The following is a 15,995-nucleotide window of genomic DNA, read 5'->3' as shown; positions in this document are numbered from 1 at the left end:
AGGTGAAGTATATCGGGAATATTTGTTCTTATACAAAGGCAGACTTTCAATGGAGCAGTTTCGATGCAATTTGTGAAATTCCTCACCATGGATCAGCAAAAGTTCTCAGGGTGTAAAAACAGGCTCTCTTCTCCCCTTGTTCTTGTAGTCTTCCCTTAAGCTTCTTCCCACAGCAAACAGGAGAGCAGGCTAGCTGGATTTTAGATCCAGCCAGGCCAGAATGGTTATAACTGTCACCCCAAAACAACACTGCATCAGGTTTTGCATGGGTTTACATACCCGAAAGTCAGCAGGCCATGAACTTAAAGCAGCTCTTTACACTGGTCTCTTCATATGCAATCTAGTTTCATACTGCTCAGGCTATACCGGATAGAAACATAAATTGTCCCGTCCTTGGTGAGGTACTGCCAGATGGATGAAATGACATGTGCTGACAGGCCTTGGGCTGGAGAGGGAAAGTTTTGACCTTTAACAGATGTGTAGCATACCCAGCATATGTGAAGTTTCTGTTATCCTTCAGCTGGAAGTTGTGGCTAACAGCTAATTGTTAATCACTGTGGGACAGGTATCTCTCAGCCCCAACTGGATTTGAAAAGGGTATGTGTTTCACCTGCCATTCCATAGAACAGGATCTTGGGATTTCTGGTCTGAATGGGGGGGTGTGTGGAAAAGAGCAGCTTCGTGAGGAGACAGAAGGAGGTCTGTGCTAACTGCCAGCCCCCCTGTCCGTGGTGTATTTACCCAGTATGACCATTGACCCTGGGTCATGTCCCTGGGACGGGACTGAAAACTTAAATTAGATTTTCCAGATCTGATAGGTGATAGCCAAAACACATTCCTACTTTTCTGCTCTGGGTCTGACCCAGACATACCCTTTGGAATCACAGAACGCTCTCCTGCAAAAATTTTAGTCACTGAAAATACATTCCTGTGAAAAAATTCAATTTGGACAAACTGGAATTTTGTCATGTACACAATTTAGAGATTTAAGCAATCTACACAACTTAGGAATTCTGGATGAAACTATGGAGTTTGCGCATGTCTGCCCATGTAAATCAGCCGACCTTTCCAACTCCATCTTAATACAGGTCAGGAGGACAGCAGCACCTGGCCGCCAAGTGCAGAACAGAGGCAGTGACTGCTATCCTCTCAATGGGAAGCCACCTCCCCCCATAACTCTTGCTCTAGAGGGACAGCTTCACTGGAGAAAGGAGGAATGGGTGGGATGGAGCTGCCTCGTGTCAAATCACTGATTTGTTAAGACTGATCAGGAAGTCTCACGACTGGAGTAATAAGGAAGTTCAAAAAGGACAGTTAAAACTCCTGCATGTACTTTACTAGCTCAAGCTAAGGCAAGCCGCTGCAAGAAGAGTGAATACTGTGTACCACTAAGACACCTTAAGAGAATAAGAGGCTTCATTAGCTGCACTCAGGATTTTATGTTGACCCTTGAAAGAACTGTGCATTCTTTTAAGTAAGGAGTACTTTACTTTCTGTACCCAGAAACCCTGACCAAAATCTTTACATGTTGCCCACATCTGGGACAGTATTTAAACTCTCAGAAGATACTTCAAGTCCATTCTTTCGGGGGCCAGCTGTGTTCCAGAGCAGCCCCGTGAAGGTAGTGCCTGTCTTTGGGCTGACAAAACAGAAGCTAGCGTGGCTGTTGACAGTATTGAAAGGCAAATTCGTGGGCAAGGTGTTGGGACTGTCAGTGTAAAATTAGCGGAGTATAAAAATCTAATGGCTACGTCTGCCTTCGGCCACTAGATGGTGTACCGACTCTGCCATTCAGCTGTTGAAATAAAAAGATGTTTAGAGCTGTTGAAGAGCTCAGATCTAATTATAACCCACTTTGGCCCTCTTGGCATAACCCAGATTAAACTCTGTTAAATGAGCTGTTGGCAGGCCCTGCCAAACAGCTGTTTGAACTCTCCTTTTCGCGTGCTAGCTACAGCCCAGATGACAGCATCCCCTGCTAGAATTAGGATTTCTCTACTACTTTAATTATTAGGCTGTAGAGATATGCTTGCTCATGCTCCCTCTCCTCAGTCAAACACATTTTACATTCTGACTGTAAAAAGGGGTAATTTTGTAGAAGGGACAGTAAGAACTCAAGGGTGGCACAACCTCCTCAACACGCTTTAATCTAACTTCTACACCGGAACAAAGTTACTCCTTCTCTTTGACAGAATAAATTGTTTGGCAGCATAAACAAAGGCAACTCGTTTTGGAAGAGGACTACAGGGTGGAAACGCTTCTCTACACTTTTCCATTAGGTTGGTCCAAGGGAGGGGCACTCTTAACTAAAGTTGCTCTGAGCTCAGAGTGGGTTTTTTTATCTAGCCTATTCTTTTATGTATGAGCAATCCCAGGCTGCTCAAAGCACTATCCTTCAAACACATGGCAGTTCCTCTACGGGGAGCGATGATCCAAGGATTGTTTCATATTTGTGCAGGCAGAAGCCCCACGTGTAACAGGATAAAGGACTCCTAATGGCCCTTGTTATGTATCTGATCCAAACGTCAGGAACCCTGGCTCAGCTATCAGTTTGCAGGCCAGAGAGCCACCATTACGGTAACAGTAATTACTGCAATCTGTATTTGCTTTTCAGTGTAGGGGTTAAACTCTAAAATTTTCTGCTGATGGACATTGCTTAAAGTTGATGTCTACATTCTACTGCTCTCCTAGGTTGATGCCCTGCATGAGTTTATTAACCAGTTTCAAGGCAGTGCCACACTTCCCTTCTGAGTTTCAGTCGAAGTGTCTGTCAGGGATGAACTTGCTGCCGTCTCGTTCCTGTAAATGACAGCAGAAAGGCCGGGCTGGAGCGCAGCGACGGCAGAGGGGTCGGCGAAGCCCCGCTTCCCCCTCGCCGCCTCTCGCAGCCCCAACAAAACACCTGCCAAGCCCCCCAGGCAGGTCCCCCCCGCACCCTCGGGCCGGGGCTGCTGTGAAGCTCAGCAGGGCCCGAGCGAGAGGCCGGGGCTGCCTGCGCCGCGCCACAAGCCGGCGCACAACGCTACCCCAAAAACACGTCCCCCGGGGTTAAGAACCAACCCTGGCGCTCTCAGCCTGCCTCCTCTTACTCCGGGCGCCCCGAAGCCAGGCCTCTTGCCTCGGTTTATTCGGGATCGCTGTGAGCGCGCTACAATACACCCCCGGGGCGCAGGAGGGGCGGGCGGCCCGGTCCCGCCGCCTTCCCCGGCGCCCCTCAAGGCCTGCGGCCCGGACGGCGGCTCCCCCGGGGGACCGGCGGCGACCTCTCGCGAGATCCTGCCCTAGCGCGGCCGCTGCCGGCCGGGGCGCGGCGCCGTGACGTAACGCCGTGACGTGCGGCGGCGCGCGCACGCTGAGGGCCGTCGTTTCCTCCCCGGGGTGGCGGGTAACGGACCGCGGGGCGCGGCAGGGAGGAGGAGGAGGCGGCGGCGGAGGAGGAGGAGGAGAACGGGGCGGTCGCGGTCGCGTCCCCGTTCCCGGCGCGATGATGGCGGCGTCCGACGCGGAGTCGTCGCTGGAGCTGAGCCTGACGGGCAGCGGCGCGCTCCCCGGCGGGCTGCCCCCCGCGCGCTCCCGCATCTTCAAGATCATCGTCATCGGGGACTCCAACGTGGGGAAGACGTGCCTTACCTACCGTTTCTGCGCCGGCCGCTTCCCCCAGCGCACCGAGGCCACCATCGGCGTGGACTTCCGCGAGCGGGCCGTCACCATCGACGGCGAGCGCATCAAGGTACGGCCGGGGCGGCGGCGAGGCGGGGGGAGCCCCTGGGGCGAGGCCGGGAGCGCTGCCCGCCGCGGCCTGCTGCTGCCTTCCCTCCGCCCCGCGGGCAGCCCCGCCGCTTTGAGCCCTTGTCGGCAGCCGGGGGTGCTCCGAAGGCCTGGGCAGGCAGCGAGGCTGGCGGGAGGACCGGCCGTCGCCGCCCTCCCCGCCGCTATGCCGCTCCCTGGTGAGGGTTCGCAGGTCTCGTGTCACGCTCCGTACCCCAGAAGTGCAGATGGCCGGTAGCCTCGGCTGTGTCTGCTCTTCAGCTTTAAGACCACCCCGCCTTGCTCCTGTTGGAAATGTAATTACTACGTAGGCTTTTACGATGATGAAAAATTTCAGCCATGGGCCAGACCTTTCCACAGCTTTTGGCAGGTGTCAATAATGTCTCCTTCAAGTGGTCTTCTAGTAGATCTCTTACTTCTTCGTACTTTAGCCTTGGCTGTGCCTGGTAGCACCAGCTTGTTGCCTCCCACAAATTCTGATTCTCCATTTATCGAGAACCCCACTTAACTGCCCAAGCCTTCAAGTCCACAAAGCTATGCAGATGCTGCTGTTAAGAGCATTTTGCTTTAAAAATGTTCTGATAAAAAGCTGAACGTTGTTCAGGAGCGAACTGCTGCATCAGTGATAGCAATGTGTCACAACTTTTTAATTGGGGGGGGGGGGGGGATTCTGTTAAGATTGCTGCATGTCTAGGCAAGCATGGTACAGAGCTGAACAGTGACAGGCTGGATACCAAGCTTGCATTTGAATGTTGGCTTTTAGTCTGTTTGTAGGTTGAGTTAAAGCTTAGTCTTAGCACACTAAATTTAATGAAAAAAATTGATGGGGGAACAGTTGCTCTTTTGCTGCCTTTGCACTGTAAAGCAAATTTTGAAAGCCTATGAAATATACCTAGTCTGCCCCGTAGATACACCAGTGCTAGTGGTGATCCTAACAGTCATTTGCAGATGAGACTACTAGCTACTTGCAGATGCAGTTTGTTTACTAGGAATAACATGCTTTTAAACAGAATCCCTTTCTACTTCTGTATTACAGTTTGTTTCTATGAACAAAGTTTAATGATGTGTAGAAAAGGGAGTAATAGCAGTCTTGGAATTGTACTTTTGCGTTTATTATCACCAGGCTTCATAATTCAGCTTACAGTCGTGTAGCAGAAAGCTATAGTTTTCGCTTGCTTACTAGATTAAAACAATTGTGGAGGGCATATAAGTCCATTTGCATTCTTCACTTGTGGTTTTTTCATCTTATATCTTTCTTTTAACAAAAAAAAAAGAAAAATGAGTAACAGATTTTGTTACTTTTTTTCTTGATAAAACCACTGAATAGCACTTCTTCGACTGTCAGCTGAGATTTTGTGCTCCCTGGACTGTCTGTGATGGAGGAGAGAACCTCCTGAGGGGTATCTTCTTGTCAGCACCATTTTACCGACTGGCATTTTCACCACCTCTGGATTATTCATGTCCTTTGTGGGAGAGAAGTGGAGTATAGCGTAATCCACAGTTCTGAGATGCTTTGCATAGGTGGTTATGCCATTTTGTTATATATGGTGTGGCATATGTGGTTTTGCTGCGTTCTTGAGGATGTTAACTGTTGAATATACAGGTTCAGGTTGAGGGAGGTGGAGAACTGAAGGAGGCCCTTTTGAGACATGTTGTTTTCTGGGAAGTTCTGTTGTAGCTTTTAAAAGGAATAAACTTTATCCTTGTGGCCAGGACTCATAGGGGGGTGCTGTGTGTTGTCAAGTATGCACCAGTTTTGGGGTTTTGCCACCTCCTCTCACCCATCTTTGCTTTTCTTGCTTGCAGCAGTGAGCTCCGGCAGTGCCTCTTGAACCAGGAAAGAGAGGAGCTCAGATGAACCCAGTTACTGCTGTTCTTGCTGCGCCCTGAAGGGCTTGCTGAGCAAAGGAATTTTTCCTCTCGTGTTGAAGGAGATTATAAAGTAGTGTCTTCTCTTTCTCTCTTCTCCCTTCCCCCCGCCAGCTGGATGGTCATTCTTGCGCTGCTACAGTACCAAGCATTTCCCTTGCAGCTGGAGAAATGCTGTGTCATTGGCAGCAACACAGGCACGGTTCTTCTCACCAGGGTTTCCCACGCAGGAATTATGTAGAATTTCAAGACATAGGGACAAGTGTATCCCTTTGTAGCTTGTACAGGAGGCGAAAAGCTTCCTAAGAAACACTGATACCTAGTTGTGATGAACAAATTAAAATTTTTAACAAATGCATTTTTTTGCATTCTAAATTTTCCTCTTCCTAAATTGATCTAAGCATTGAAAAATCAGAGAAAACAATGATGTCACTCTTCACTGACCTAAATTAAAATAGTAAAGGATGCGCATGAAATTCAAAGAATGGAGTCCAAACGTCATGTTCTATACCTTTGAGCTCTTCAAGTTTTTTTTTCCCATGTCTTGTAGAAGGAGACATAGTTTACCATTTTATTTTCATTAAAAGCCAGTTTTGTTTTTGCCAACGTGTTATAAACTATACATGCTAAGAGAGTCTTTGTTTAGAAAACAGCCCTTCTGGATCCACAAAAAGGAGTCAGAAGGTGGGAGGTGATAGCTGAGTCAGTATAGCTAAGTACCATTTGTCTTTCCCAGGGAGTGTGACAAAGTGATTCTGTCCACAGTTTTATTAGCTGAATTATGCTGTTAAGTTTTCAAATCACACTTTTTATAATAGCCCTTTAAAATATGTGCTCCCTTGAAGTTCGGTGGTATTGAACTAATAATGAAACAGTAATCTTGCTGTTAATTCATCAGTGCGCATCTGTTAACTTGAACATTTTCAGTGTTGTTTTCTGGTAGAGCAAATATTCTGGGGGGACCAGAAATGGAATGGTCTCTTCAATTTCACCTGGTAAGAGGAAAAAAGAAAATTCTTAAGTGTGAAATTTTTGGTCTTGGAGGATTTGTCTCTCGATGTAAATGATTCCATGCCAAGAATATTAACGTTTTTGATTTGAGATGATACCCTTCAAGCTTGAAAGCTGCTTGTAAATAAAATTCAGGAGGAACTGTAGTTTAAGCTTAACTTGGAAGATATGTAAACCTTTAATTTAACTTCCCCTTCTCTCCCCAGTCTGTGGATCTGTGCTTGACTAAAGCATGACTGATTTCTGCTCTGTGAATGAGGTGGGGAGAGAAGTGTAAGCTCACAGCTGTCTCTGTAAATGAGCTGCTGCTTTAATTTGATATAGCATTTTCCAAGATTATGTGTAGTAATTCCTTTACGTTATGTTGTCTGAACGTAAAGATTACTTCAGTCTGTGCTTCTTTCTTCTCTCTTTAATTTGTCAAATTCCAAATTAATGAAAATTTTCCATGAGTCTCCCGACTTTATAACGTTTTATAAGTGCATAGAACTAGAAGTAACTCTCATCTGGGTAGGTGAATGAATTGTACCCAGACTTAGGTGCCTATCTGATAGTGTATAGTCCCTTAACAGACCGTGGAGATGCAGTCAATTGTGTTTAGAGTGTAATGCCATTGGCAAAAAGCGGGTATTTGCTCTAAAATGAGATGGATTCCAACTGACTGCTGTTTTCTGCTATCAGAGGCTAGGGCAACTTGCCTTGCTCTTCTTAATAATCTTAATGACCCTTTTAGAATCAGCACCTGGATGAGTCTGTGGATCAGAAGCTGTAGGTAAGTGGACTAGACGACAGAAGTCAAGCTGTTCTCATGTTATCACGTGAATTCTCCATTCCTCTGATGAAACTTGTAACAGCCATTTCCACCTACTCCAACCGGAGTTCTTCTCAAAGATGGGTGAGCAGGATTGAACATAATATTGCAGAAGTCACACTGTCCTGAAACATCACTTATTCTTTTTCCTTTGCTTTATCTCACTAGTGATTCATAATGTCCTGTGATTGACTGGAGTATCTGGATCGTCATCCATTTTAATAATTTCCAAACTGATGAATACTGCACTTATAGGAAAAGTCTTTATTATTAGTCACTGTTACCAAGACTTTGCATCTGCTTCTGTTCAGTTTCACCCTATTTCTACTGTTCCAGATTTCAAAAAAATCTTTATGTGGTACTGTAATCCTTCTCTCTGTCAGGGATATATCTTAGCTTCTTGCCATCAGCAAATTTCCCTGGCACTTGGGTTTCCTTTTATTCATATTGAAGTCACTGGTAAAAATGGTAAACCAGGCATCTTTCAAGACACTTGCAATTTCCAGGTAAGTTTCACTGAAACATTTGGATCAAAGGAATGCAGAACTATGGTAATGGGAGAAGAGTTATTTCAAGTGAAGTTTTTGACTGTACCTTTCGTGGGAACAGATGGAATTTTAAATTTACTTTTATCATTTACAGAACATTTAATAGTTCTTGAATTCCAAGTGTGAAGAAAATCTCTACTTTCATTCCCAGGGAGGAAACATTTCTTTCTGACAGTTTTGGCTCAGAAGTTAAAAGCTGATGTACTAATCCAACTGCCTCAGCTGTCAGCGATCAGCTGTACAGGACAGAGGGGAAGCCAGGACTCAGCTTTGACCCAAGAAATCCAATGTTGTCTTTCAGTGTTAACACCATTAATAAGGTGTATGTGATAGAGCCACACACTAGTCTATTTCTGAGAGTGTACAATTAATCTAGTGATGTAGGTGAACTGGCTCTGACTGCTGTATGTTGCAATCCCTTATCTCCTGGAGAGCTGTTTTGTTAAAGTATCACTGTGTCCAATAAGTGCACCATTCTGTAGCATAATCTACTCATCTGAGGGTGCCAGGCTTCCATTCTACCAGGATGATGGATGCATTTAAAATTTTAATAGTTGTTGCTTGAAATAAAAGCAGATGTAAGGCTTGGTCTGGTTTGTCTTAATCTGAGCCTGAAAAGTTTGAAAGCATTTCAGTTCTTTTGAATGTTTTTTTTGTCCGTTACACTGACTAGGCTTCAAACAAATATGTTCATTCTGTTTAGGACAGAATGATGTATACCTGGAAATACTAGTAGCATGTTAAGGTAACAGGAGTTTTATGTACTTTTTTTTTCCTTTTACTTACAGTATGGTCCTAGTTTAAGTATTAAATAAGCTTAAGCTAGAGGTTCATCACATGAGGGTTTGATTCCAGTAGATATGCTGCAGGGAAAGATTTTTGTCCTGTTTGTGGTGGTGGTGTTGTTATTTATGCATGGTTTGATTTCTTCCTACTTTTCCATAGTACCACAATAGGCAGTTAACTTCATGCTAAGAACAAAAATTTGGGGAAGGTGTTACTTTTGGCAATAAAAAAATCACGCCAGCGGAGGGGTGTGCTGCAAAATATATGTTGTTTTTCCAAATAAAAGTGCTATTGCCAAGACTTCAGGATTTGTTTTTGTAAAAATCTTACAAAATACACGCTCCACTAAACTCTCAGAGATTCGGATGTGTGTTCAAGTTGCATCATCGTTTCTTCCTGCCTCCAGATGTGAGCAGCTTTGAAAGCAAACGTTTGAAATTGTGTGAAATCAGCAGTTTTCTTCAGCAAAAGCTTTTTGGTCTGATTAATTCAGATGAGTGGATTTCTGTGATCGTATGACTCCCCTAGCTATAGGTGATTTGTATTATTTTCCAACATGAGTAATGAAACATTTTTTCCTCCCTTTGTGTTCCCCTTTTCAGATCCAGCTATGGGATACGGCAGGGCAGGAGCGCTTCCGAAAGAGCATGGTGCAGCACTATTACAGGAATGTACACGCTGTTGTGTTTGTGTATGATATGACAAACATTGCCAGTTTCCACAGTCTGCCCTCATGGATAGAGGAATGCAAACAACACCTTCTTGCCAGTGATATACCACGGATTCTTGTTGGAAATAAATGTGACCTGAGAAGTGCTATTCAGGTACCTACGGACTTGGCCCAGAAGTTTGCTGATACTCACAGTATGCCGTTATTTGAAACCTCTGCCAAAAACCCCAATGACAATGACCATGTGGAGGCTATATTTATGACACTGGCTCACAAGCTTAAAAGTCACAAGCCATTAATGCTTAGTCAACCCCCAGATCGCAATGAAATACATATAAAGCCTGAACCAAAACCTGCCATGACCTGCTGGTGTTAAATCGTACTATTATCAGCTGTCACCTTGTCTTGTTTGCAAATACTTCAAAATTTTGATCTTGGCAAAGTTCCAGGTTTTGGTAGCAATTATGGCGAATCTCTTTGGCACTTTAATGTGTTGAGTTTTTTTTTTTCCCTGATGTAGATGTGCCCATCTCATGTTCTTGCACTTTGTAATTGTACTTTCTGAATTACTGAAGTTTCACTATAAACGTACAGGAAAGTAAACTTTCAAGTGAAGTTTTGACAAAGCAATGCTACTTGAGCTCTTGTTGCCTGAGATTGTTTTCATCACTTGTGGTAAGGTTATAAATAGTAAGCCAGTTTACTCTCACTTTTGGAATAATGTAGGAGAAAAAGTGTTATGTGACAGACAGCTTGTTTATTGGGTCAGCAAGTGGGGAGATTTTTGGCATGTGAAGAAATATTTGGTGACTGCTAGCAAATTGCTAAGCAAGTACCTTATAATTTTAATGAAAAAAAACCAGGAATCTCACATAGAGTTTGGGCTGTCAGTGTAGGTGCAAACTGCTAGCTTTTGGCCTGTCATTCCACTGTAAACTTTGTTTCTTCATGGCAATGGTAATAGAGTGGACTAACTTGTCCCTACCTCTAGACAATTATTTGATGCTTAAAACTTCATTCATTTTTCATAATTAGCATGTAAAACTAAACTATGCATTCCTTCTTATGGAAAGTACTTGTAGTGTGGGATACATGGCAAATTTGGGACTCTAACTGCCCATAACTTTTCTGACCTTACTAAAAATTCAATGGGGACTTATTTCTAAAGATGCTGTATTTGAGTTGAGTGTCCCAGGGTAAGTAAAAACACGTAAGTCAATAAAAGATGGAGCGAAGTTGGCAAAGGCATACTGGTTTTCAGAGACGGGTTTCAGAGGGTTTTAGTGTGATGAATGCTTTTCAAATATCTTGAAAAAGCTTTTTACAACCAACTTCATAACATTTTTTAGGGATGGAAATGCTTAGGACAGAATTTTAGGAATATGAGGCTTCCTTAAAATACTTCTGAATACAAACTGAATTAGATCTTGAAATACAGAGAAAATCTGCCAAATACATCATCTGTTGCAGATTTCTGAGCTAAAGCCCGCTTGCATAATGTCATGGCTGTATCTGGGGCATCCTTGCATTACTAATGTGAGTTAGTAATGTGTTGGGTCAGATGAGGGAAATTACGCCTCCAGAACCATCTTCTGTGTTCTCATAATTGCAGCTGTTTTATTTCAGTGCTGTCTGAAGGTCAAGTTTCATAATAAAAATGGTGCTAGGTTGCACATAATTACATAAAGCGAAATGTAAGTCATAGAATGCAATCTATGACTTCATTCATGTGCCATGTCAAACGATGTTCTGTGACTTAGTTTTTAAAAGAATTGAGGTAAAAATGAAGATTTTTCATTTGCAGTGTGTAGCATGTGATGCTGACTGGAAGCTAAATGGAAGGGCCAGTTTGGAAGCTGCCGCCCTAGTGATCACATGAGAAACAAATCATTGAAACAAGAGAATTAACGTTATTTAAGCTATTACAATATTAATTCTACGTAAGATGTAATTCTATTGTAAATTATACTGGCAAAAGAAAAATGCATTGACTTTTTCTAGATTTAGAAAAGACATTCAATTTGGTCTAATACGATTAAGATGTTTAAACAGATTCTAAACAAAAGGTAATGTTTTCTTGCTGTATAAAGCTGCTACAACTGTGACAGTAATTTTGTTTGGGAAACATTTGTAAAAGGGAACTTTTGTATTCACTCTGAACCTTACATGACTAGAATTTGGTTTACAGTCCTTTCAGAAACAATCAGCTTTTTAACACTAGTGTCCTTAATGATTTTTTTAAAGAAAATCTTACATTTATGTGTATACTGTTGTAAATAAGTATGGTTTACAGTCCTCTTGGACAATTTGTTTTTCACTCATGTCCTTAATCCTTTTTCTCAGAAGGATCCATCTTAACTATTTGTACGTCAGCAACTGTTTTTTGCTTTTGTGTTGTTTTTTTTTAAATAAAAAAACCCCAAACAACAGAATGAAGAATTCCAGAGTCAGTCAGTCAGGTTGGGGTTGAGGTGAGGAAGTTATGTAGCTACAGTGTTGCTGTTAAATTTAATATCAAACATCCACAAATCTGTTAAACTTTGATTTATTTACAACCTGTAAATAAGGGCCCTCATGTCATTAAAACTGTGTGGAAACAATGATTAAGTATGTAATTTCATCTTCAGCACAAAGCATGTTTTAATGGTTCTGCCATAAAGGTAATGTGGTCATCAGTGCAGGATTCAGTATGCTTCCTGGCTTTCAGTGGTGATGTTCCGCACACAAAATTGATGTCAAACGTACTGAATACTTTGTATATGTATTTTCACTTTACCAGATTGTCAAGTTGGGTTATTTTGTATGTGTTGGAGGGAGAGCAAAACACAATCCCAGAAACCTAATAAACTGGCTTTGCCACAAACTGTTACCACTTGTTTTTAATATTATGCTAGGAATGATGATTTAATTCTTATGGTAAAATCCATTAAAAAATATATATATATATATATAAGGGAGGAAAAAGAGCTTCTAGTTTCTGTATGTGTGGGCGACAGTTTTGTTAAAGACTGTCACAATACTTGGACTACTGTCAGTGCTTTCTTGCAATGGCTCTGAGTTGTTTTGAAGCATCTGAAGCACCCACCTGATGATTCAGAGGCATGTTTGGGATTTATTTCAGGTTCCAGAAGAATGGGAAAGGATACAACAGTTATAAAACTAGGAGTTGCTGACCCTTGAATGTATGTCAGGACCTTAAAGGAGTCTTCTCCGTTACTCCATTTAACTTCACATAGAGGTGGAACTTTTTGTTCTCGGAAGTCAGTCTTGCAGGTTTTCCGTATGCGTACACATGCACACGTGTATGCACACAGGCAAAGCAAGGCTTCAATTTGAGTTAAGCTGGCTTTTTAGGAAATATAGACAGCCCTTTCCCCACCAAGGAACAATCAAATCATTTGTGTTTATATACTGTTTCACTACTGTCCTATTTATGCTCCTCTCCTAGTTCCACACTTAAGTGTGTTAAAAGGGTGAAACACCTTTCAGAGATGATTTGCAGGTTTCAGTATGATTGCAGTCATTGCTGCTCACACGTGTTAATTCTACTGAATGGTTCAAAGACGTGTCTACAGACTGTGTATACCTTGTGCTTTTGGACCCTGGGAATGACCAGAAGTGACCTTGGTAGGCTACCAAAAGTGTGACACAGTGGTGAGCCCTTGTCCGAGACTGACACTAGCTATTTCATCAAACTGCTTAGGAAGGAAGTGACTTTCAACTTAGGAAGGCAAAAGGCCAACATCATACAAACTCTAGATGTGTCCTAGTAATCATGCATGTATCATACAAGCTGTGTGTTGGGGTTCTCTTTTTTTCTTTTTTAATGTCTCGCATCTTCATCATGATGCTATAGCTAAGAAGCATCAAAATGCTTGGGCTTCTTATGTGTACTGTAATCTCCCCAAAGCAAAAAATTGCTGATCCAATAAAGGGTCTGAAGTACATAGTCATTCAAGAACTTGAAAAACAAGATAGCTCCACCTTTGTAATTTTTTCCAGCCAATAATTCTACCAGACAGCTTTCCAGATATAGTGAGAATAGATGAGGACCCCTAATGAAAGTAGTATCACTTTAATAATCTTTCACCTCCAAAATATGGCTTAATGATCTAAAAATAAGTTAATCTCTGGCTTTGATGGAAGGGAGTAGCGTGGGAGTCCACACAAGAATTCAGGTGGAGGCAGCCCAGCCTCCCACCCCTTCTTTGACCTTTACCACCTTCATCTGTGACTCACGGGGACTTTCCTTCCTGGAATCAGCAAAGCAGGACAGCAGAAAAAACATAGTTAACTGTTTTCCCTCAAACACCACAGCTTTGCATAAAGACAAAACAGATCAGTGTATTGCTTGCCTATGGCTTTGATCAGTTTCAGACCAAAAATTGCTGGTTTTGTCTTTGTCTCCCGTAACATTTGATCACGTGCTGCAAAGGCAGCTCCTCTATTTTGCAGCTGATCATAGACTGTTAGTATCTGATTCATCCCATATGACATAGCACAGTTGTCATCTCTAAATTGTAACACTGCACTAACATTTTCCCTGACATCATCTAATGATTTGCTGCTTTTATAAATTAGTTGGAAGTCCTTGTCCCCTCTTGGTGAATATTTTCACTTCTACTTGAATATATATAGTTCTAATCGTCTTTTTTTTTTTTTTTTTTTTTCCCAGAGAATCACAGAATCATCTAGGTTGGAAAAGACCTTGAAGATCATCCAGTCCAACCATTAACCTAACACTGACAGTTCCCAACTACACCAGATCCCTCAGCGCTATGTTGACTCAAATCTTAAACCCCTCCAGGGATGGGGACTCCACCACCTCCCTGGGCAGCCCATTCCAACGCCCAACAACCCCTTCTGGAAAGAAATGCTTCCTAATACCCAGTCTAAACCTTCCCTGGTGCAATTTGAGGCCATTCCCTCTTGTCCTATTGCTTGTTACTTGGTTCAAGAGGCTCATCCCCAGCTCTCTGCACCCTCTTTTCAGGGAGCTGTAGAGGGCGATGAGGTCTCCCCTCAGCCTCCTCTTCTCCAGACTAAACCCCCCCAGTTCCCTCAGCCGCTCCCCGTACGACCTGTGCTCCAGACCCTGCACCAGCTCCGTTGCCCTTCTCTGGACACGCTCGAGTCATTCAATGTCCTTTTTGGAGTGAGGGGCCCAAAACTGAACACAGGAATCAAGGGGCGGCCTCACCAGTGCCGAGTACAGGGGTGAGATCCCTTCCCTGTCCCTGCTGGCCACGCTATTGCTGACACAGTTTTTCTGATGTTTCCGGAGTCCTGCTTTCAAGGCCATTGGCCAATGTTTTATAGCACCTTGATTCCCAGATATAAAGTAGAGCTACATGTCATTTTAAAGTAATAGTAATGTTCCTTTTAAAATGGCAGTCTGTTTTCTACACAAATCAACACAAAACTGACATGTAATCTTAAATCTAAAGTTGTAGATAACATTAGAATTTGGCATGATTCTAGAACTCACAAAAAAAACAGGTTTGAGTTTGAGGGTTGGGGTTTTTTTCCCTTCTGTTGACACTGGACACCCGAAGGAGGCCTCTCATTCATCCTGCTGAATGGTGGCGTCAGCGAGCGCTGTGAAGTGACCTTGAGAGGGAAAGAATTGCTGCTGGTTTCCAGTGACGGGCTGGGACTCACTGGGCTCTGTGCAGTCTCCAGCTGCAAAAGCAGCACCATAGAGGCTGACACCTATTGAAGTGCTTCCTAAAGGCAGCTCCTTGTAGTTCACGCAGGTACTTCCAGAGCCCAAAGGCAGGCGTGGAAAAGCTGCCAGCCATGCAGGGACACTCACCAAGGTGCATAATCCTGCTCCGTGCAGGTATTATCTACACGTATTGTTTTCTGCCTTTGCTGACTCACCTCTGGTAATGTGAATCTTGAATGATAGACTACTTTGCTAACCATTTAAAATGAATGAAAAGCAAATTTCTCAGCAATACTAATGATCATTTCAAGAAACTCATAATCCCCTCCCCGTCCTGCTCTTCTCATCCCTGAAAAACAACCCAGAATTGATGTAATGTGGCTGAGGCCTGGGGACTGAGGTACAGGTGACCAGAGGCATGGCTTAGAGTTGCAGCTAAGAGTGAGAATGTCAGCCATGGCATTTAACAAATGTGCTGCACTCTCCCTCCCAGCCTTTTTTCATGTTTGCTTAGTTTTTGCATAGCAGAACTTGCAACTTAACTTTACCATCAAGTGTATGAGAGCTGATATTGCTGCATATCAAACATTCAGAAAGAAGTAGCCTGTTCTCTCTTCCCTGAAATTAATTATAAGACTGGCTTTGAAATAAATGGGCCATCTTAAAAAAAGAAAAGGCGAGGGGGCGCATGTTTTGGATTCCTGCCTGCTTGCATCTTATTTTGAAACCTGTAGGGTGCACTTGGGTCTCACAGTCTGTGTTTTCCATTAAGAGATGGAGCTTGAATACAGACCTTGCTTATGCATTTAAAAACAACAACAACAAAACCCCCACCAGAATCTTCAGGTAGTTACTTGCTTCCAG

At 43.2% G+C, this 15,995-nt stretch overlaps 1 protein-coding gene across 2 annotated transcripts; it reads left to right on the top strand.

Annotated features, from left to right (window-relative positions):
* Positions 1–3,424: 3,424 nt before the first annotated feature.
* Positions 3,425–14,328, top strand: RAB33B (RAB33B, member RAS oncogene family). Of its 2 annotated transcripts, XM_074905071.1 has the most exons (3): positions 3,425–3,730; positions 9,396–9,617; positions 14,139–14,328. In XM_074905071.1, exons 1-3 carry the CDS (start codon positions 3,485–3,487, stop codon positions 14,196–14,198), a joined length of 528 nt encoding a protein of 175 aa, XP_074761172.1. In that variant the 5' UTR covers positions 3,425–3,484; the 3' UTR covers positions 14,199–14,328. The 2 variants fall into 2 exon arrangements, with proteins under 2 accessions (XP_074761172.1, XP_074761171.1); XM_074905070.1 differs by lacking the exon at positions 14,139–14,328 and having other exon boundaries at positions 9,396–12,332.
* The last annotated feature ends 1,667 nt before the right edge of the window (positions 14,329–15,995 follow it).

This window comes from Athene noctua, chromosome 4, assembly GCF_965140245.1.
Source record: "Athene noctua chromosome 4, bAthNoc1.hap1.1, whole genome shotgun sequence".
In the NCBI taxonomy this organism is placed as follows: domain Eukaryota; kingdom Metazoa; phylum Chordata; class Aves; order Strigiformes; family Strigidae; genus Athene; species Athene noctua.
Note: the sequence above shows the minus strand (reverse complement) of the source record. Positions and strands in the feature narration are given on the sequence as shown.

Bases quoted from the DNA above. Each gene is read 5' to 3' on its own strand.
- RAB33B (XM_074905070.1), top strand. From the start codon at position 3,485: ATGATGGCGGCGTCCGACGCGGAGTCGTCGCTGGAGCTGAGCCTGACG. The intron at 3,731-9,395 runs GTACGGCCGGGG...TCCCCTTTTCAG, and splicing joins TCGACGGCGAGCGCATCAAG to ATCCAGCTATGGGATACGGC.